General features: G+C 47.7%; 1 protein-coding gene across 1 annotated transcript in view; it reads left to right on the plus strand.

Moving 5' to 3' along the window:
• LOC140197797 (pentraxin-related protein PTX3-like) overlaps positions 1 to 21195 on the plus strand; it is a 26183-nt gene continuing 4988 nt past the window's right edge. Inside the window, exons 1-2 of the mRNA XM_072258253.1 lie at positions 1 to 155; positions 6194 to 6535. Of these exons, the coding sequence (XP_072114354.1) occupies positions 59 to 155; positions 6194 to 6535 (439 nt within the window). The 5' untranslated portion in view covers positions 1 to 58. The remainder of the gene's footprint in view (positions 156 to 6193; positions 6536 to 21195) is intronic.

Below are 21195 nucleotides of genomic sequence, written 5' to 3' on the forward strand. Positions count from 1 at the left end.
CGTCACAGGAGAGGCGCCCTCTTCCTTTATCCCTTCAGCCAGAGGAAGCCAGTTTGCAATGCTTGTCCGATTCGTCCTCCTGCTTTCCTTCTCTCTCTGCGTTGGCACGGGTTACCCCGAGTATTACTCGGTAGAAGGCTATGACGATGGGGAAGGTAAGGACCATGCTCTCCTCACTCACTGGGTGTTGGAAGGGGTAAGGGTCAAAATGGCCTGATTCCTTACTCTGGTGGTCACAGGTCGTTGGGTGAGGGACTGGGTGCACTGACTCTCCTCTTGTGGAATCAAGGGGAAAATGGGGGTGGGTGGCAAAGTGGATGGGGAGTCAGGTTCAGTCTTGGTGAGCAAGGCGGTGGTTCTTGGGACTGATATGAGCTGGGTGTGGGATCGGAACTAGGAGGGGGAAGGAGACGAGTTTGGGGCCAGTTGTCTCGGGACGTTGGAAAGTTCAGACACTCGAGGGCAGAGACACAGTGGCTCCCAGCGCTACAGGCAGCTGAGGCTGACGACCTTCCTCGGCAGGGGTGACCAGCTCCCAAAACCCCCACGCAGTCCGCCGTCTGCACCATCAGGATTATGCCCCCATTCGGAACTGAAGGGGTTAATTGGTAGGAGTCGCAGCCCAATCTCCGGCCCGTCATCGATCCGAATGCAAGTCTATCCCTGTCAGCTGAGAAACTGGAGAACAAAGTTTGTAATGGGTGTGGATGGGGACTCTCTCCGTCACAGTCATTGTTAAAATGCTCCTATAACCAGATTGGTGTTTAAATGTCCCCATAATTCACACCTCTCATCACTGGGGGAGCCTGTCCTGGGGAACACACACAAAACACTGGGAAAATCAGCGGCTCAGGCAGCAGGAACAAAGGGTCAACATCTCGGGCTGAAGTGATTCCAGGGGTTTCGCGCTGCAGGAGGGGTAGCTAGGGGTAGACACCATGGTGGGGTGCAGATGCGTCTCCACCAGAGGAGATGTAAGGCTCTCCTTCCCTCTGCTAGCCGCAGATCACCCTTGGGCAAGGTGTAGCACCTGATTATCCCCCACCCACTGATCAGGGTCATGTGAAGTCATGGGACCAGGTGGTGGATGGTCGTACAAGCACAAGTCCTGGTTATGTGACCACTGATGCCAGGCAGACAATCTCTGAAGAGTATTGATAATGGCTGGGCTCACCCGTCTTGTAAAGACACTGCCCAGGAGAAGGCAATGGCAAACCACTTCTGTAGAAAAATTTGCCAAGAGCGATTATGGCCATGGAAAGACCATGATCGCCCATGGCACAGGCTGTCTATAGCCGTGCCTCCCAGCCCCAAAGAAGCAGGTTTAATCACATGTTTCCCCCGAGTGCTCAATTTCTTCCCACATCCCACATCTCAACAACTTGCGGGGTTAACCAGCCGCTGTAAATTGCACCCCCCACCCCCCCCATGTGTGAGTGGTGGGTGGAATATGGAGGAAGCCGGTGGGAATGTGGGGAGATGGAAATGGGATTTATATGATTTTGTTGTTGATGATCGATGTGGATTCGATGGACCGAGGGGACTTGGCACTGAATGGTTGAAGGGGCAGTACATTGGCCAAAGTGGTCACAGTGTTGCTAAACCGAGGTACTAATTAGGGCCATGCAGGCTGGTTCAGGAACCGAATGGTTGAAGGGAAATAGCTGTTCCTAAAACTGGTGGTGTGGGAATTCAGGCTTCTGTACTTCCTGCCCGATGGTAGCTGTGAAAAGATAGACCATAAGACAGGGGAGCAGAATTAGGCCATTTGGCCCATCGGATCTGCTCTGCCATTCAATCACGGCTGATCCTTTTCTCCCCTCCACAGCCCCACTCCCCGACCTTCTCCACGTAACCTTTGATGCCGTGTCCAATCAATAACCTATCAAGCTCTGCCTTAAATACAGCCAACAACCTGGCCTCCATAGCTGCCTGTGGTAATAAATTCCACAATTCATTACTCCCTTGGCTAAAGAAATTTCTCCTCTTCTCTGTTTTAAATGGACACCCTCTATCCTGAAGTTGTGCCCTCTTGTCCTAGACTCCCTCACTATGGCAAACATCTTTTTCACATCTGTCCTGTCTAAGCCTTTCAATATTTAAAAGGTTTCAATGAGATCCCCCCGATCCTTCTAAATTCCAGCGAGTACAGATGCAGAGCTATCAAATTTTCCTTGTATGATAACCCTTTTATTCCTGGAATCATCCTTGTGAACCTCCTCTGAACCCTCTCCAATGCCAGCACATCTTTTCTTAGGTGAGGAGCCCAAAACTGTTCACAATATTCAAGGTGAGGCCTCACCAGTGCCTTATAAAGCCTCAGCATCACATCCCTGCTCTTGTATTCTCGACCTCTTGAAATGAATGCTGAAATTGTATTTGCCTTCCTCATCACCAACTCAACCTGCAAATTAACCTTTATGGTGCTCTGCACAAAGAATCCCAAATCCTTTTGCATCTCAGGTGTTTGGATTTTCTCATTGTTTAGAAAATAGTCTGCACATTTATTTCTACTACCAAAGTGCATGACCATGCATTTTCCAACATTTGTTTCATTTCCTACTCTCTTGCCCATTCTCCTAATCTATCTAAGTCCTTCTGCAGTCTACCTGTTTCCTCAACACTACCTGCCCTCCATCATTCTTCAAACTTGACAACAAAACCATCTATTCCATCATATAAATCATTGAATTTTTTTTTAAAGCCCTTAACTCCGGGTGGAGTCATCGGGACGCTGTCATGACGGTGTTTTTTTAGCAGGCTTTCTTGTTTTTATGAGGCGGAGTTGCTAGCTCAACGCTCAACCCAACATGGATGGAAAGCGTGCAAGGGAGCCAGCTGGATTCGAACTCGGGAACCTTCGCTCCGAAGTCCAGCGCTGATGCCACTACGCCACCAGCTGGCAATAAATCATTGATAAACAGCATAAAAAGAAGTGGTCCCATCACCAATCCCTGAGCCACTAGTCACTGGCAACCAGAAAAGGATTCTTTTATTCCCACTCGCTGCCTCCTATCAATCAGCCAATGCTCTAACCATTCTAGTAACTTTCCTGTATTGCCATGGGCTCTTACCTTGGTAAATAGCCTCATGTGTGGCACCTTGTCAAAGGCCTTTTGAAATTCCAAATATACAACATCCACTGCATCCCCTTTATCTATCCTACTTGTAATCTCCTCAAAGAATTCCAACAGGTTCGTCAGGCAAGATTTTCCCTTAAGGAAACCGTGGTGACTTTGCCTTATCTTGTTCTATGTCACCAAATACTCCATAATCTCAACCTTAACCATTGACTCCAACATCCTCCCCAACCACTGAGGTCAGGCTAATGAGTCTATAATTTCCTTTCTGCTGCCTTCCTCCTTTCTTAAAGAGTGGAGTGACATTTGCAATTTTCCAGTTCTCCGGCACCATGCCGGAGTCCAATGATTCTTGAAAGATCGTTACTAATCCCTCCACAATCTCTACCACTAACTCTTTCAGAACACTAGGGTGCAGTTCATCTGGTCAGGGTGACTTATTCACCCTTAGGTCTCTCAGCTTTTGAACATCTTCTCCCTTGTAATAGTAACTGCACCCACTCCTCTCCCCTCACATCCTTCAACATCTGCCACACTGCTAGTGTCTTCCACAGTGAAAACTGATGCAGAATACTCAATTAGTTCAGCAGCCATCTCCTTGGCCCCAATTATTATTTCTCCACCTCATTTTCCACTGGTCCTATGGCCACTCTCATCTCTCTTTTATTTTTTACATACTTCAAAAAGCTTTTACTATCCACTTTCATATAGTTTGTTAGCTTGCTTTCATATTACATCTCCCCCCCATGATTCTTTTAGTTGCTTGCTATAGGTTTTTAAAAGCTTCTCAATCCTCTGTCTTCCAGCTAATTTTTACTTTGTTGTATGCTCTGTTTTACTTTTACATTAGCTTTGTCTTCCCTTGTCAGCCACAGTTGTACTATTTTGCCATTTGAGTATTTCTTCATTTTTAGAATGTACCTGTCCTGTACCTTCCTCACTTTTCCCAGAAACTCAAGCAACTATTGCTCTGCTGTCATCCCTGCCAGCATCTCCATCCAATTTACTTTGGCCAACTCCTCTCTCATACCACTGTTGTTTCCTTTACTCCACTGAAATACTGCTACATCAGACTTTACTTTCTTCCTATCAAACTTCAAGTTGATGTCAGTCATATTGTGATCACAGTCTCCTAAGGGTTTCTTTACCGAAACATAAACTGAATCCAGTATAGCTGATTCCCTCGGAGGCTCAATGATAAGCTGCTCTAAAAGCCATCTCGTAGGCATTCAACAAACTCAATCTCTTGAGATCCATTTCAAACCTGATTTTTCAAATTGACCTGCATGTTGAAATCTCCCATGACTATCATAACATTGCCCTTTTGACATACCTTTTCCATTTCCCATTGTAATCTGTGGTCCACCTCCTAACCACCATTGGCAGGCCTGTATATAACTGCCATCAGGGTCCCTTTACCCTTGCAGTTTCTTAACTCAACCCACAAGGTTGCAACATCTTCCAAACCTATGACACATCTTTCTACTGATTCTGATGCCATTCCTTACCAGTAGTGCCACACCACCCCTCTGTCTATCTTCCAAACCCTCCTTTACAATGTGTAACCTTGGACATTCAGCTCCCAACTACAACCATCCACGATTCAGTGATAGTCACAATATCATACCTGACAATCTGTAATAGTGCAACAAGATCATCCACCTTATTTCTTATACTCTGTGCATTGAGATGTAACACTTTGAGTATTGTATTTGCTACCCTTTTTGATTCTGCATCCCTAATTCACTGATACGCACCTTGTTGGCTGCAATTTTGTTCTATCATCTGCCTGTCCTTCCTGACAGTCTGACTGCACGCTATCTTTGCTTTTTTACCATCTGTCCTCTCCTGAGTCCCATCAATCTGGTTCCCACTCCCTTGCCAAATTAGCTTAAGCCCTCCCCAACAGCCCGTGAGAATATTGGTCCTCCTGGGGTTCAGGTATAACCCATCACTTTTGAATAGGTCATACCTCCACCAGAAGAGATACCAATGATTCAAGAACCAACTCCTCAGCCACTCATTAATCTGCCAGATCATTCTGTTTCTACCCACAGTGGCGCGTGGCACAAAGATGGCATGAGCCAGGTGATGGGGACCTTTGATGAGAGATTTGCCTTCTTGAGGCAGTGCTTCCTGTGGATGTGACCAATGGTGGGGAGTGATGAACCAGAGGTGTATTGGGCTAAGACCTCTACTGTCCGTAGCTCCTTATGTTCCAGCACATTCAAACCGGCCTACCAGACTGTGATGTAGCTGTGATACTTTCAACGGTGAACCTTCCTACACAGCCCTCATTACTAGCTCAGTATATTGCCTCCAAGCTTCTCCCCTTAACCCCCTCCAACAGCCACACTCTCACCTGGCTTCACCTGTCACCTGTTAGCTTGTTCTCCTTCCTCCCCACCCGCCTTCTTGTTCTGGCTTCTTCTTGCTTTCTTTCCAGTCCTGATGAAGCGTTGTGGCCCGAAACATCGACTGCTTATTCCTTTCCATAGATGCTGCCTGACCTGCTGAGTTCCTCCAGCATTGTGTGTTCGTTACTCTGGATTTCCAGCATCTGCAGAATCCCTTGTGCTTATGATTAGCAACATTATGGCCACTTTGTACTACAATTTACTTTGAGTTTCTGTTCTCATTGTATTTTTTCTTGTAGAAAATGTGTATTGTTAATGTTTTCCTTGTGACTGCATGGTTGTGAAGAAGATGTTTCCTATGGTGGGGGAGTCTAGGACCAGAGGGGACAGACTCAGAATAGAGTGGTCCGTTTAGAATGGAGATGAGGAGGAATTTCTCTGGCCAGAGAGTGGTGAATCTGTGGAATCTGTTGTCACAGGCAGCTGTGGAGGCCCAGTCATTGGGTATACTTAAGGCAGAGGTTGATAGATTCGTGGTTGGTCAGGGCATGTAGGGATACAAGGAGAAGGCAGAAGACTGAGGCTGACAGGGAGAAAGATCAGCCATTATGAAATGGCCTAATTCTGCTCTTATGGTCTTATCAGTTGCTCTGTGTTTGTGAACCTACAAATACATTTATCATTGGATTTTGGTATACAAGTATTGTGCACTTGACAATAAACCCCTCTTTGACTTTGCGTGTCTCTCTCTCCCAGGGACGACGTGCCCTTGCGACCAGGAACTGTCTCGCTGGGACAAGGTCTTTGTGATGCTGGAGGACTCCCAGATGCGGCAGAACATGCTGCTGTCGTCGGTAAAGGAGAATTTGCCAGGCCTGGTGGGGGCACTGCAGGCAGAGGTCCGCCAGGAGGCGGAGCTGAGGCGCCAATGGCTGAGACAGGTGCAGGGCCTGGACCTCAGGCTGAGGGCAGTGGAGGGCAGGTTGGAGAGGGCGGGGTCCCCAGCGTCGCCCCCAGGTCCTGAGGAAGGCTGTCCAAGCCCGAGGGCCCCAAAACCTCAGATTGCTACGAAGACCCCAGCCAAAGATCTTCCCGCAGGTAAGAACACGCCGAGGCCAGTTACGGAAAGAGAACAGAATAAAAGCACCACCGGAATCCCATGTGAAAATGGGAAGGTCTGGAAACACTCAGCAGGTCACGCAATGTTTGAGGGAGAGTCAATGCTGCAGGTGGGAAACACTGGCTAGATCTATCACAAACAGAAAGGCAGGTTATCTGAGATTGTTGGATTCGGTGTTGAATCTCAAAGGTTCAATTTAACTTGCGTTGTTATGGAGCCAAGTGGCTGATGCAGGCACAATAAATACATTTAAAAGGTGTTTGGCTTGGATAGGTTCAGAGGGAGATGGGCAAAATGTGGGCACATGGGCATCTTGGTTGGCATGGACGACTCCGGCCAAAGGGCCTGTACGCAAGCTATTTTACCAAAGGAATCAATGATCTGTGGGCATTCACCCCCACTGTTTCTCTGCACCTCTCTATACCCTCCCATTCCCTCACCGCTTTCCACCTCTCTGACTAGGTTACCTTGCTATAATCAAACCCTATTAGCCAATTCACCATCCCAATGACCTGACCACCTCAAGTTTACTACAGCGAACAGCTTTCCTCTTCATTATCAACCGCAGGATCTTATGTCATTGGCTAGTTTTTTAAAAAAATCATTCCCTCTGCATTTAAATTCAAATTGTCAAATTATAATGTAGAAAGTGAAGAGCAAGTACTGAGCCCTGGGAAGGGCAGGACCAGGATGGCGGGCATCTTCGGCGCAGTCTCCTATAGATGCTATCGGTAGAGGGGAGGACTGTGCCTGTGATGGGCTGTGATGACTAGATGAGATGAATGGCTTTGATGCTGGAGTCATCCATGCCAACCAAGATGCCCATCTACCCCAGTCCCATGTGCCTGTTAATGATTGTTGTCCCGCAAAAGGACCACAACCTTGTCGTAGGGTTTGGGGGCTTGCGTGCCTCAGTGACCTGGAGATCTATGTTGGCTGCAGTCAGGGCTTTATGCTTTGACTCTTGGCAGGGTCACCCAGGTCAAAGGGTAGAAGCCAAACCAGGAGTGGTTCACTGGTCCTCCAGGTTCAGGGGTTCAGTTCAGGACTAACAACCCTGACTAGTAAAACAAAACTGTTACAGAAACAGGAATGAAGAACCAATGAAGAGTGTGACAGTATTCCTGAGTCTCCACCTGAAACTTGCGTGACTGACAGTGGTGAAAACCGAGCTCCTGGCACAATGAAGGGAGCTCTGAACACCACCAGAGATGAAGGACCTTCATTGCTGCCCTCAGCCCCAGTGGCAGAACAGGCAGAAGAGAGATGCTCATTATTGAATCCCATAGGCAGATCCCAGCCTGCTCACACACTGAACCGGGAATCTTGTATGCCAGTCACCGAACAGAGAACAGCTGACCACACAGATACAGGCCCTTCGGCCCGCAATGTTAGACTCATTAAACTAATGATACCTAATCCCTTCTGCCCGCACACGAATCGGAATCACGCTTAATATCACTGAAATATGTCGTGAAATGTGTTGTTTTGAGGCAGCAGTACATAAAAAAACTATAAATTACAATAAGAAGTATATATAAAGTATTAATGCAAATGTAATGAAGTAGTGAGGTTCATTAGTTCGATGTCCATTCAGAAATCAGATGGCAGAGAGGAAGTAACTGTTCCTGAATCACTGAGTGTGTGTCTTCAGGCTCCTGTACCTCCTCCCTGATGGTAGCAATGAGAAGAGGGCATGTCCTGGGTGATGGGGTCCTTAATGATGGATGCCGCCTTTTTGAGGCATCGCTCCTTGAAGATGTCCTGGATGCTGAGAAGGCTAGTAAATTTTGTTATCAAAGGACATGCAGAACATGTCACCATATACAACCCCGAGATTCACTTTTCTTGCAATAGATACTGAGAAATATAATAGAATCAATGAAACTCACACAGAACAAGATGAACAAACAACCAGTGTGCAAAAGGCAACAAACTGGGCTAATGTATAATCATAATAATAGTAATAAGTAAGCAAAAAATATCAAGAACGTGAGAGGAAATATCCTAGAAAGTGAGTCCATAGGTTGTGAGAATATTTCAGTGATGGAGCAGGTGAAGTTGAGTGAGGTTATCCCCTTTGGTTCAAGAGCCTGATGGTTGAGGGGGTAGTAACTGTTCCTGAACCTGGCGGTTTGAGTCCTGAGGCTCCTGTTCCTTCTTCCTGATGGCAGCAGTGGATGAGAGCGTGGCCTGGATGGTGGGGGTCCCTGGCGGATGCAGCTTCCCTGGGACAGCGCTGTGTGTAGATGTGCTCAGCGGTGGGGAGGGATTCACCCGTGACGGACTGGGCCATAACCACTACTTTCTGTAGAGTTTTCTGTTCAAGGGCAGACTTGCAGGCTGTGAAGCAATTTGTCAATATGCTCTCCACCACACACTGGACCGGGAATCTTGTATGCCAGTCACCGAACATAGAACAGCTGCCAAAGTTTTAGAGTGTATACTGAATCTTCACTAACCTCTAAGGAAGTTTGTGATTGATGTGCCTAAGAGCTTCTTTAAACACCTCCATCATTCTGCCTTCACCAGCACTCCTGGCAACACATTCCACTCTGCATAACTCACCACTCTGTGTAACAATACTGACCCAGCACATCTCCTATCGCCTTCATTGCATGCCCTCTAGTCTTTAATATTTCAACCTCGGGATAACATTACTGTCTGTCTACTCTATCTACACCTCTCATATTCTTATAAACCTGTATCAGATCTGCCCTCAGCCTCCGTCGCTCCAGCAAAAACAGCCCGCTCTAACTTTCACATTTGCCGTCTCCCTCTCTGTACATTGTAGCGAGAACTGTTAAGAAGTGCAACCAAAAGCTAGCTTCTACCGCGGTGATGGATTACTCACAGCCGGCCTGGAATCTCCATCCTGAACCAGCGAGATCAGGGGCCGGCTGCAGTCTGTGTTGTATCCGCCTCCACCCCTCCCTCCGCTCTGTCTCGCCTGGCCTGTGGCGCCGTCCGTTGTGCATGGGCCAGTTCCCCGCAGGTCCAGCGATCACATACAAGGAGATGTGCCAAGGTTATCGGTAATGGGAAGACTGACAGTGTCTAACCTGCTGTTCTCAGACTCTCGAACAGACCTAAACGAGGGATTCTCGATCTCCTGATCTACCTCGCTGCCCTTGTCTGCCTGCACTGCACTTTCTGGGTAACTGTAACACTTTATTCTGCGTTCTGCTAACCTCGGCGTATTTCTGTGTGGAATGGAACTGTCCGGATGACATTCAAACAAAGCCTTTTACTGTACAGGTGACGATGGTAAACCAGTTACCAATTCTAACACACTGCCAGCGAGCCCGGCTTCACACTATTAACTGTCACCCTGACAAGGAGGGCTGGCGAGAGAGGAGGAGAGGGTCAATGTGGGAAAGTGTACAGCTCAGAAACTGTGGATCCAAGAAGCAGTCTAGGAGGTTTCCAGAGAAATAAAAGGCCATCAGGGACACCGAGTGTTGTAATGTATTCCTGAACACATTCACGCTTCCCACAGATTCCAGTGTTGTGACGGTCTTGCAGCCAAGCCAATGTCATTGGGGATTTGGCTTGCAAACCAGATTCAGGGGATCCATACATGATTTACTGGAGGTGCAAATCACAGGCACAGGAGACTCCGTAGATCCAGAGCAACACCCACACAATGCTGGAGGGACTCAGCAGGCCAGGCAGCATCCATGGAGAGGAACCAGCGGTCGATGTTTTGGGCGGAGACCCTTCATCGGGACTGAAAAGGAAGGGGGAAGAAACCGGCATAAGAAAGTGGGGGTTGTGGGGGAAGGAGCACAGGCTAGAGCGTGATAGGTGAAGCCAGGTGAGGAGGAAGTAAGGGGGCATGAAATAGAAGCTGGGAGGAGATAGGTGGAAAAGGCAAAGGGATGAAGAAGAAGGAATGTGAAAGGGGAAGAGAGTGGACTACGGGAGAAAGGGAAGGTGGAGAGGACCCAGGGGACCTGAGAAGGGGTAGGAGGGAACAGGGAATTGAAAAAGAGAGAAGTGGGATGGGGAAGGAGTTACTGGAAGTTTGAGAAATTGATCATCAGATCGGAGGCTAACTAGATCGAATATGAGGTGTTGCTCCTCCAACCTGAGAGTGGCCTCATCGTGGCAGAAGAGGAGGCTGTGGACTGTCATGTCGGAATGGAGAAGGGGATAAGAATTAAAGTGATTATCCGCCGGGATATCCTGCAAGTTGCGGACTGAGCAAAAGTTTTTGTACATGAGCCGCCTGTCCCTGGGCTAGCCTCGTTTGCACTCTTCTTGTCCTGAAGTTCTGGGCTTCCAGACAGAAGTAGGCAGGGTTCCCAACGGGAATCTAGGGATGGGAAACACCAGGAATGTTCACAGGTCAGATGGCGTCTGTGGACAGAGCAGTTTCAGGTGAAGGGTCTCTGTCAGAACTCTGTGGGTGTACTGTGACAGAGAGAGGGGTGAAAAGAGAGGGGCAGATCCCACTAAACACACACACACACACACACACACACATACAGATATATTTGCAGACACATGCACACTCACACAACACCAGAAGTCAATATCAAACTCCACTCTCTGTAGTTTCAGAATATTCTGTTCAGGGACTTGAAATCTTTCCTCATCCCTCTGTGCTTCCCTGACCTTCTCCTCCCTGTCCTGCCTCCCCAGATTAACAGATTCACTGGAAAACTTTCCCAGCCGAATTCACACTTTCCCACAGCTTGGGCGCCCCTCACTATCCCTCTTCCAACCTCTCTGGGCCCTCAAGTTGATCATTGTCCATTTGTTACAATCTTGATGGACTCAGCAGCGAGGGGATTTTGGCAACAACTCTCCTCTCTCTCCCCCTTTCTCCGAACCCTGCACAGGCTCCAGTGTTTGGTTAAAGATGAAGACTCCAAGTTGTTGATGGTTTTGTAGTGCTGAGACTTGGAGAGCGCATCTGGATCTCCCCCCACAATCTGTCTGCTCGTTGGCTCCATGTGACGTCGATTGTTCCCAAGACACTGAGAGCAGGGGCTGTCTGGTGGAATTTTCCTGGATCCAGTCACCAGGAGTTAATTGAATCTCCACCACCATCAAATGTTGCTCAGAGTCACAAGCTTTCCTGACACGTCCCTGTCACCAAACCAGACAGCCAAGCCTTGCTTGTCTTCCTTGGGTCTTCAAGACCACCACGGTCTGGCCACCTCCAGTCTCAGTTGCCCCATGTCTTCATCTCACCCCACCAGCCACCCCAAACTCTGCCTGTTTGCCCATTGCAGCTCAGACCCGCACTATTTTCTCAGTTAGTCATAGAGTCATACAAAAGTACACCATAGAAACGGTCGCTCCGGCCCATCTAGTCCATGCTGAACCATTTAAACTCCTAGTCACACTTACCTGCACCAGGACCGTAGTCCTCCATACCCCTGCCGTCCAGGTAAACTTCTCTTCAAAGTTAAAATCAAGTTCGCCTGCACTATTTCTGCTGGCAGCTTGCTCCACCCTCTCACCACCCTCTGAGTGAAGAAGTTTCCCCTTACGTTCTTGTTAAACTTTTCACCTTTTGCCCTTAACCTGTGACCTCTAGTTGTAGTCTCACCCAACCTCTCGCTGCCCCTTCTGTCCTCACTTCCTTCCATCCAGTGCACCACAGCTTCAGGGCTTCAGGAAGAGCTAGCAGGATCGTCAGGGTTGCCCACCCAGGCCACTCCCTTTCTCTCTTCTGAGAGAAGAAACAGGAGCTTGAAAGCCTGGATGACCGAGTTCAAGAACAGTTTCATCCCCACTGCTGTCAGACCCTCAAACCGGTCACCTGTCTCACGTTCCCTTCCCGGTGGTGTGGTCACGTTCTCGGACTCTAATTCCACCTCTCTCCGTTATCGTCACTTCAGCATTCCTGTTTGTACCACCTCCGACCGCACGGCAGCGTCTGCACCATTCGGCTGTGTGACACTGGTCGCTGTACCTACTGTTGGATTCGTTATTGTCATGTTGGCTGCTTACCCTATGAGCTTCACACGACCGTGCTGACATGTCAGTCCATGGCCTCCTCTTGTTCCAAGATGTAGCCGCCCTCAGATTGGAGGAGCAACACCTTATATTCTGTCTGGGTAGCCTCCAACCTGATGGCATGAATATCGATTTCTCCTTCCAGTGAACACATTCCCCCTCTTCTCTTCTTCTATTCATGGGAGAGGGGGGTAGGACATGGCTTTAAAGTAAGGGGTGGGAAATTCAAGGTGGATATTAGAGGAAGTTTTTTTACTCAGAGAGTGATTGGTGCGTGGAATGTACTGCCTGAGTCAGTGGTGGAGGCAGATACACTAGTGAAGTTTAAGAGACTACTAGACAGGTATATGGAGGAATTTAAGGTGGGGGGTTATATGGGAGGCAGGGTTTGAGGATCGGCACAACATTATGGGCCGAAGGGCCTGTACTGTGCTGTACTATTCTATCTATTCCTCATTCAGACTTCATACCCCTTCTCACCTATCACCTCCCCCTGGGTCACATCCTCCTTCCCTTTCTGCTATGGTCCACTCCCCTCTCTTATCAGATTCTTTCCTCTCCAGCCCTTTACCTTTTCCACCCACCTGGCTTCACCAGTCACCTTCACCTCCTCCCACCTTTTTATTCTGGCTTCTTCTCCCTTCCTTTCCAATTCTGCTGAAGGGTTTCAGCTCAAAACATCAACTGTTTATTAATTTCTGTAGATGCTGCCTGACCTGTTGAGTTCGTCCAGCATTTTCTGTGTGTTGTTCTGTCCCATCCCTCCCCCATCCTCATGTGTGTGAGAGGTAGAATCTGTGGGTGACACAAAGTTGATGATGAAACAGGGTACTGAAAGGGGTATAGAGCCAAAAGGGTTTCTCTGCTGACTGTGATGGGCTGAATAGCCTCCCGGACCTTGCCACCTTGATGCTCATGGGATCTGACTCTCACCAAATCACACGTGTCGTTTCCCACATCACAGCTTTGTTGTTCCAAGTGTGGTGAAGGTGCTAGGCAGATGGAAGTTCATTGGGAGCTTCTCGATATCTCCGACACACTGCTCTAAGAGACTTGCCGATGAGATCTCCCTCCCTTCGGAGCCCAATCCCTCACTCTGCCCTCAATTAATTTGGCTTTTGCCAAAGTCTAACTTTATTTATGACTCCCCCCCCCCACCCCCCCCCCCCCCCGCCCCCATGCAGTGGAGCTGCTGGTGAGAAGAGGTATGTGACTGCTGAGAGGGAGCCTTGTTTTTCTTGGCTGTTAACACTCACACCAGCAAAGCCTTGCCATAATGGAAACCAGATGTTCTTAAGGCACTGTAACAAACAGCAAAGTAAATATACAGCCTTTGATGTGCTGGAGGAGACTGCCTGCTAAATACATCCCGGCCCCACTGTACATTACCCTCCTGCATAGAACTCTGTGACTTGCTGGAGACTGGACATTCATTAAACTTCAAAGCTTCCTGCTGAGAACCGGCCTGTTGCTCACATCTGATACAGAATCATTATCTCCTTCCCACTACTGGAGATAAGGGGGGGAAATGAGGCAGCAAGATCACCAGAGGGACTGGGAGAGGAGGTACAGTACTGTGCAAAACTCTTAGAGTGTGTATATATATATATATATATGTGTATGTGTGTGTGTGTGTGTGTGTGTGTGTGTGTGTGTGTGTGTATAGTTAGGGTGCCTAAGACTTTTGCACAGTACTGTAGTAATTTCATTTATTGCACTGTACTGCTGCCCAAAAAAAATCAAGTTTCATGACAGATGTGAGTGATGATAAACCTGATTCGGATATGGGTCTCTATCGTGGACTGAGAGTGGGAAGGGGACAGGGAGAGGGGGATCATGGTTGAGAAAGGGGGAGGGAGAGGGGAGGGAGCAGGAAGCACCGGAGAGACATTCTGTAATGATCAATAAACCAATTGTTTGGAATCAAATGACCTGGCCTGGTACCTCAGGGTTGGATGTGTCTGCACCCTCACCACCTCCTGCCCGTGGCACTCCTCTGCCACCTGTCCCACACCCCTCCCGTGGCACTGCACCCTCGCCATTCTCAGCATCCTTTGCTCCTGTCAGATTTACAAACTGGCTCCCTGCTCCACATTGACAAATACAGTATTGTACAGAAGTCTTAGGCACCCCGGCTATATAGATGTGCCTAAGACTTTTGCACAGCACTGTAGGTCAGGGAATGGAGGATAATTTGGAACAGGCACAGAGAGGAGAATGAAGTCCTGGGAATGATCAGACCAGAATTCAGGGAAGGTAAGAGGGGATTCTACAAGAGACGGTCCCTCAGGAAGGTGGCATCTATTGTTGCCAGTTATACCGTCAGGCTAGCTCCTTGAGAGTGGCTACACAGGTCGATGAGGTGGTTAAGATTTATGGAACGCTTGCTTTCATTAGTTGAGGCATTGCGCTCAAAAATCAAGAGGTTGTGTTGCAACTTTATAAAACTCTGGTTAGGCCACATCTGGAATTTTGCACACAGTTCTGATCGCCCCACTATAGGAGGGGTGTTGAGGTTTTGGAGAGGGTGCAGAAGAGGTTTTCCAGGACACTGCCTGGATTAGAGGGCATGTGCTAACATGAGAGGCTGGACAAACTTAGGTTGTTTTCTTTGGAGCGGTGGAGGCTTAGGGGAGATCTGATAGAGGTTTACAGGATTATGAGAGGCGTAGATAGAGTAGACAGAGAGTATCTGTTTCCCAGGGTTGAAATGTCTAATACCAGAGGGCATGTATTGAAGGTGAGAGGGGGTAGGTTCAAAGGGGACGTGACGGGCGAGTATTTTACCCAGAGAGTTGTGGATGTTTGGAGTGTGCTGCCTGGTATGGTGGGAGAGGCAAATACATTAGAGGCTTTTAAGAGACGTTTGGATAGGTACATGAATGTGAGGAAGATGGAGGGATATGGACACTGTGCAGGTAGGAGGGATTAGTGTTTGGGTGTTTTAGCTCGATCAGCACAACATTGTGGACCAAAGAGCCTGTTCCTGTGCTGTACTCGTCTACGTAGTTACAGTGGCCTGAATCCCACAGCACCAGGTTCAGGAACAGCTACTTCCCTATAACCATCGGGCCCTTGAACTGACCTGTACAACCCTAACCTTACCTCAGGTACGGAACAGTACGGACCACCTCTCTCACTACCATGGTCTTGTCTGATTGCAATCTTTTCCCATCAGGGACGTACAATGTATATTGTGTGCTGCCTGTGATGCTGCTGTGAGTTTTGTTTTCTGTCTGTACCTCACCGTACATGGACACATGACTAAACTCGAACTGAGCTGACAAGTAGCCCCTTCCTGCTACTTACTTGGTGTTTCAGTAGAGCCTCTTGTGCTCTCTATTGTATTTGAGCACCGTGGTAGCGTGACACTATTATTGCTTGCGCCGTTGCAGTTCAGAGTTGAATCCCGGCATCCTCTGTAAGGAGTCTGTACGTCCTCTCGGTGGAGTGTGAGAGTTTGCTCCGATTTCCTCCCACAGACCAAAGACGTATCGGTTGGTAGGTTAATTGGTCATTGTAAATTGTCCTGTGATTAAGTCGGGCGTTGCTGGGGCAGCACAGGTTGAAGGGCCTGATGGGTCTATTCTAAATAAATAAATAGGCAGATAGATAAATAAATAAACGAGAACATTCAGCCCATTTAGTTGATGCCAGCTCTCAGAACACTGAAGAGACTATCCCTGTGTTACAAATGTCCAACGTATGAATACTATTAAGAGTAGTAATAGTTGGAGTTGATTGTTAAGGATGAGGTTTCGGAGAACTTGGAGGAGCATGATAAAGTAGGCCTGAGTCAGCATGTTTTCCTCGAGGGAAAATCTTGCCTCTCAAATCTGTTGGAATCCTTTGAAGAATTATCAAGCAGGATAGATAAAGGAGAATCAGTGAATATTCTTTACTTGGATTTTCAGAAGGCCTTTGAGCCTGCTTAACAAGCCCATGGTATTACAGGAAAGATACTAGCATAGATAGAAGATCAGCTGATTGGCAGGAGGCAAAAAGTGGGAATAAAGGGAGCCTTTTCTGGTTGGCTGCCAGTGACTAGTTGTGTTTAGCAGGGTCAATATTGGGACCGCTTCTTTTCACATTACATGCAAACGATCCGGATGAAGGAGTTGATGGCTTTGTGGCCAGGTTGCAGACAATACAAAGAGGTGGAGGGGCAGGTTGTGTTGAGGAAGCAGGGAGTCTGCAGAAGGACTTGGAGAGACTGGGAGAAAGGGCAGAGAAGTGGCAGATGGAATACAGTGTCGGAAAGTGTATGGTCGTGCACTTTGGCAGAAGGAATAAAGGCACTGACCATTTCTAAATAACGAGAATATTCAAAAATCTGAGGTGCAAAGGGACTTACGAGTCCTTGTGCAGGGTTCCCTTAAGGTTAACTTGCAGGTTGAGTCAGTGGTAAGAAAGGCATTCATTTTGAGAGGATGCGAATATAAGAGCAAGGATGTAATGTTGAGGCTTTATAGAGCATTGGTCAAAACCACACGGAGTATTGTGAGCAGTTTCAAGCCCCTAATCTAAGAAAGGATGTACTGGCATTGGAGAGGACCCAGAGGAGGTTCATGAGTATTCCAGGAATGTCTGCTGGAGTTTAGAAGAATGAGGAAAGATCTTATTGAAACCTATTGTATATTGAAAGGTCTAGATAGAGTGGACGTGGAGAGGATTTATCCTATATCGAGGGAGTCTAGGACCAGAAGGCACAGCCTCAGAATCGAGGCACATCCATTTACAATGGAAATGAGGAGGAATTTCTTTAGCCGGGGGGTGGTGAATCTGTGGAATTCATTGCCACAGGCGGCTGTGGAGGTCAAGTCACTGAGTACATTTAAAGCAGAGGTTGCTAGCTTCTTGACTAGTAAGTGCGTCAAAGGTTGTGGGGAGAAGACAGGAGAATAGGGTTGAGAGGGATAGTAAATGGTGGAGTAGACTCAATGGGCTGAGTGGCCTAATTCTGCTCCTATGTCTTACGGTCTAAACCTCTCATCTCTGATGTTAAGCATAAGTCCCTCCTGTTTTAGCAACACCTCCCTGTGAAAAAAAAATCTATGTGCTTTCACCCCGTCTGTGCCCCTTCATCAGGTCACCACTTAATCTACGTTCCAGCAGGGTCTGCTGACCCCTGTGGCATACCAGCAGTCACGGGCTCCCAGTCTCCTGAGGTGACATTAAACTGTAAACACGTTTGGCCTTTGTAGAGAGAAAGAACAGGCTCGAGAATAAAGCCTTCTCTGTGTGAAGCTGTGGCTGAGCAACCCACAGACAGAGATAAAGACCAAGCCGTGTTTGTGTTTGAAGGTCAAATGGCTGTGTGCTTTCACTCTGTACTTAATCTTTTTAAACTCTACCCTTATCATGTTATGTGGGTGGGGGGAGTGCACAAAGTGACTACAAAGCAGGCCAACCCTTTAACAGGGAGCCCGCCTGAACAGGGAAACTTTAGAGGAACTTTTAGAAATCATGGAATCAAAAACTTCAAGACAGGCTCTTTAGACCATTGAATTCATGCTGATCATTCATACTGATCCCATTATATTCCCTGCAATCCCACCAACCCCCTGCTCCCACCCCCAGACGCTGACCCTCACCCACACACACACTATGTCCGGACAATTTGCAGCAGACAATGAATGCACCAACCCCCACATGTTGGGTTGTGGGAAGGAACCAGAACACCAGAGGGAAGCCCACACAGTCACAGGGAGCACATGCAAACTCCACACACACACACCACAGAGCGTCAGGGGTCCGGACCGCACACTGGTCTCTGGGGCTATGAAGCAGCAGCCCAACCCCGCTGCATCACCAATTCATTGCTGTAAATTATCCCTGGTGTAGGTGGGTGGGAAGAGAGTTGGGGGGGAGGGGTAGTGTTGGCAGGAAGGTGAGAGAGACTAAATTCCAGGGGAATAGGACTAATAGGAATACTGAGCCAGTATAGAATCAATGGATCGAATGGCCCATTTTTAAACAGCAACCTTTCCAGACCACCCACCACACACAGAAAAATGTCATATAATTATGACTAATAACCGCTAGCGATTGCAGAACTTATTTATTTGGAGATACAGTGTGGAGTAGGCCCTTCAAGCTGCATTACCCAGCAACCCGATTTAACCACAATCTATCACAGGACAATTAACGATGGCCAATTAATCTACTGCCTGCTACATCTTTGGGATCTGGGGGGAAACTGGAGCACCCGGAGAAAACCCCTGTATTCCATCCGGAGGACGCACAAACGCCTTACAGAGGCTGCTGGGATTGAACCCCAAACTCTGAATGAGTCCTCTGTAAAGAGGCTGTGCAAACTGCTTTCAGAGGTCGCTGGGACTGGAAGTCAAACTCCAATACTGTACCCCAAGCTGTTGAGCCAATGTACTTTCACTGGGGGAAGTAACGGGTTCCTGAGGGAGTGTCACACAAACAGTCCCAGCCTCTTAAAGTGGCATTGCTCCCCCTTTGACACAACAGCATATACTACACTGAGGATCAAAGGGAAAGGTTAGCTACTAATATCTGTGCCATATAACCTTCTCTGAACGCTATAAATACAGGGGTGGTCATATACGTGACTGCAAACTAGCTTAACTGTCTGTGTCCTTGCATGACAGGGGCCTGGGTCCAAGAGCAGAGAACACCAAAGGTTTGCCACTTTAAGCACCAGGCCAGGTTCAAGAGGTCAGGGTGTTGGGGTCGGAGGTGAGGGACAGAACAGCGCTCAGCTCACTGCTCATGAGGTTTACTCTGTGCTAAGCTGAGGCTGCTGGACCGGCAGCAGCGATGACTGGCTTTCTGGCTGTCAACTCACTTTCCTGAACTTCAGTTCTGAATGTTATTTGCTTACTTTTATTGTTTGCATGATTTGTTTTTTTCTGCACATTGGGTGTTTGATGGTCTTTTTTAAAAGGTTCATAGAAACACAGAAACATAGAAAATAGGTGCAGGAGTTGGCCATTCGGCACTTCGAGCCTGCACCGCCATTCAGTATGATTATGGCTGATCATCCAACTCAGAACCCCGCCCCAGCCTTCCCTCCATACCCCCTGACCCCCGTAGCCACAAGGGCCATATCTAACTCCCTCTTAAATATGGCCAATGAACTGGCCTCAACTGTTTCCTGTGGCAGAGAATTCCACAGATTCACCACTCTCTGTGTGAAGAAGGTTTCCTAATCTTGGTCCTAAAAGGCTTCCCCTTTATCCTCAAACTGTGGCCCCTCGTTCTGGACTTCCACAACATCGGGAACAATCTTCCTGCATCTAGCCTGTCCAATCCCTTTAGGATTTTATATTTTCAATCAGATCCCCCCTCAATCTTCTAAATTCCAACGAGTATAAGCCTAGTTCATCCAGTCTTTCATCATATGAAAGTCCTGCCATCCCAGGAATCAATCTGGTGAACCTTCTTTGTACTCCCTCTATGGCAAGGATGTCTTTCCTCAGATTAGGGGACCAAAACTGCACACAATACTCCTGGTGTGGTCTCACCAAGGCCTTGTACAACTGCAGTAGTACCTCCCTGCTCCTGTACTCGAATCCTCTTGCTATAAATGCCAGCATACCATTCGCCTTTTTCACCGCCTGCTGTACCTGCATGCCCACTTTCAATGACTGATGTACAATGACACCCAAGTCTCGTTGCACTTCTCCTTTTCCTAATCGGCCACCATTCAGATAATAATCTGTTTTCCTATTTTTGCCACCAAAGTGGATAACTTCACATTTATCCACATTAAATTGCATCTGCCATGAATTTGCCCACTTACCTAACCTATCCAGGTCACCCTGCATCCTCCTCACAGCTAACACTGCCGCCCAGCTTCGTGTCATCTGCAAACTTGGAGATGCTGCAATAGATGGTTCTATTGGCTTTCTTTGTTTTGTGGCTGCTTGTAAGGAGAGAAATCTCAAGATTGTATATAGTATATGTACTTTGATAATAAAAGTACTTTATACTCCGTATTCATGTGCCTAAGAGGCTCAGAAACACCTCTATTGTATCCGTATTCTAGGCAAACACTACTCTATATTAAAAAAAATCTTGCCACATACATCTCCTTTGAACTTTAGACATAGCAGGTTCTGCAAGAGCAACACACACAAAATGCTGGAGGAACTCAGCAAGTCAAGCAGCATCTATGAAGGAAAATGGACAGTTGACATTTCGGATAGAGAACCTCAATCAGGACTGGAAAGGAAGGGGGCAGAACAGGGAAAGGACTACAAGCTGGCAAGTGATAGCTGAAACCAGTTGGGGAGAGTTGGAAGCGAAGTGGGCAGAAATGATGTGAGAAGCTGTGTTAGGTGACTGGGTAAGACCATAGGACATAGGAACAGAATTAGGCCACTTAGCCCATCGAGTCAGCTCTGCCATTCGATCATGTCAGATATACTTTCCCTCTCAACACCATTTTCCTGCCTTCAGCCTCTGCTTTAAACATACACAATGACTTGGCCTCTTCTGCAATGAGTTCCACAGATTCACCACTTTCTGGGTACAGAAATTCCTCCTCATCTCTGTTCTAAAGAGACACCATTGTATTGAGGCTGTGCCTGCTGGTTCCAGACTCCCTCACTACAGGAAACATCCTCTCCACGTCCACTCTATCTAGACCTTTCAATATTCAGTAGATTTCAATGAGATCCCCCCTCATTCT

Source organism: Mobula birostris, chromosome 5 (genome assembly GCF_030028105.1).
Source record: "Mobula birostris isolate sMobBir1 chromosome 5, sMobBir1.hap1, whole genome shotgun sequence".
Taxonomy (NCBI): domain Eukaryota; kingdom Metazoa; phylum Chordata; class Chondrichthyes; order Myliobatiformes; family Myliobatidae; genus Mobula; species Mobula birostris.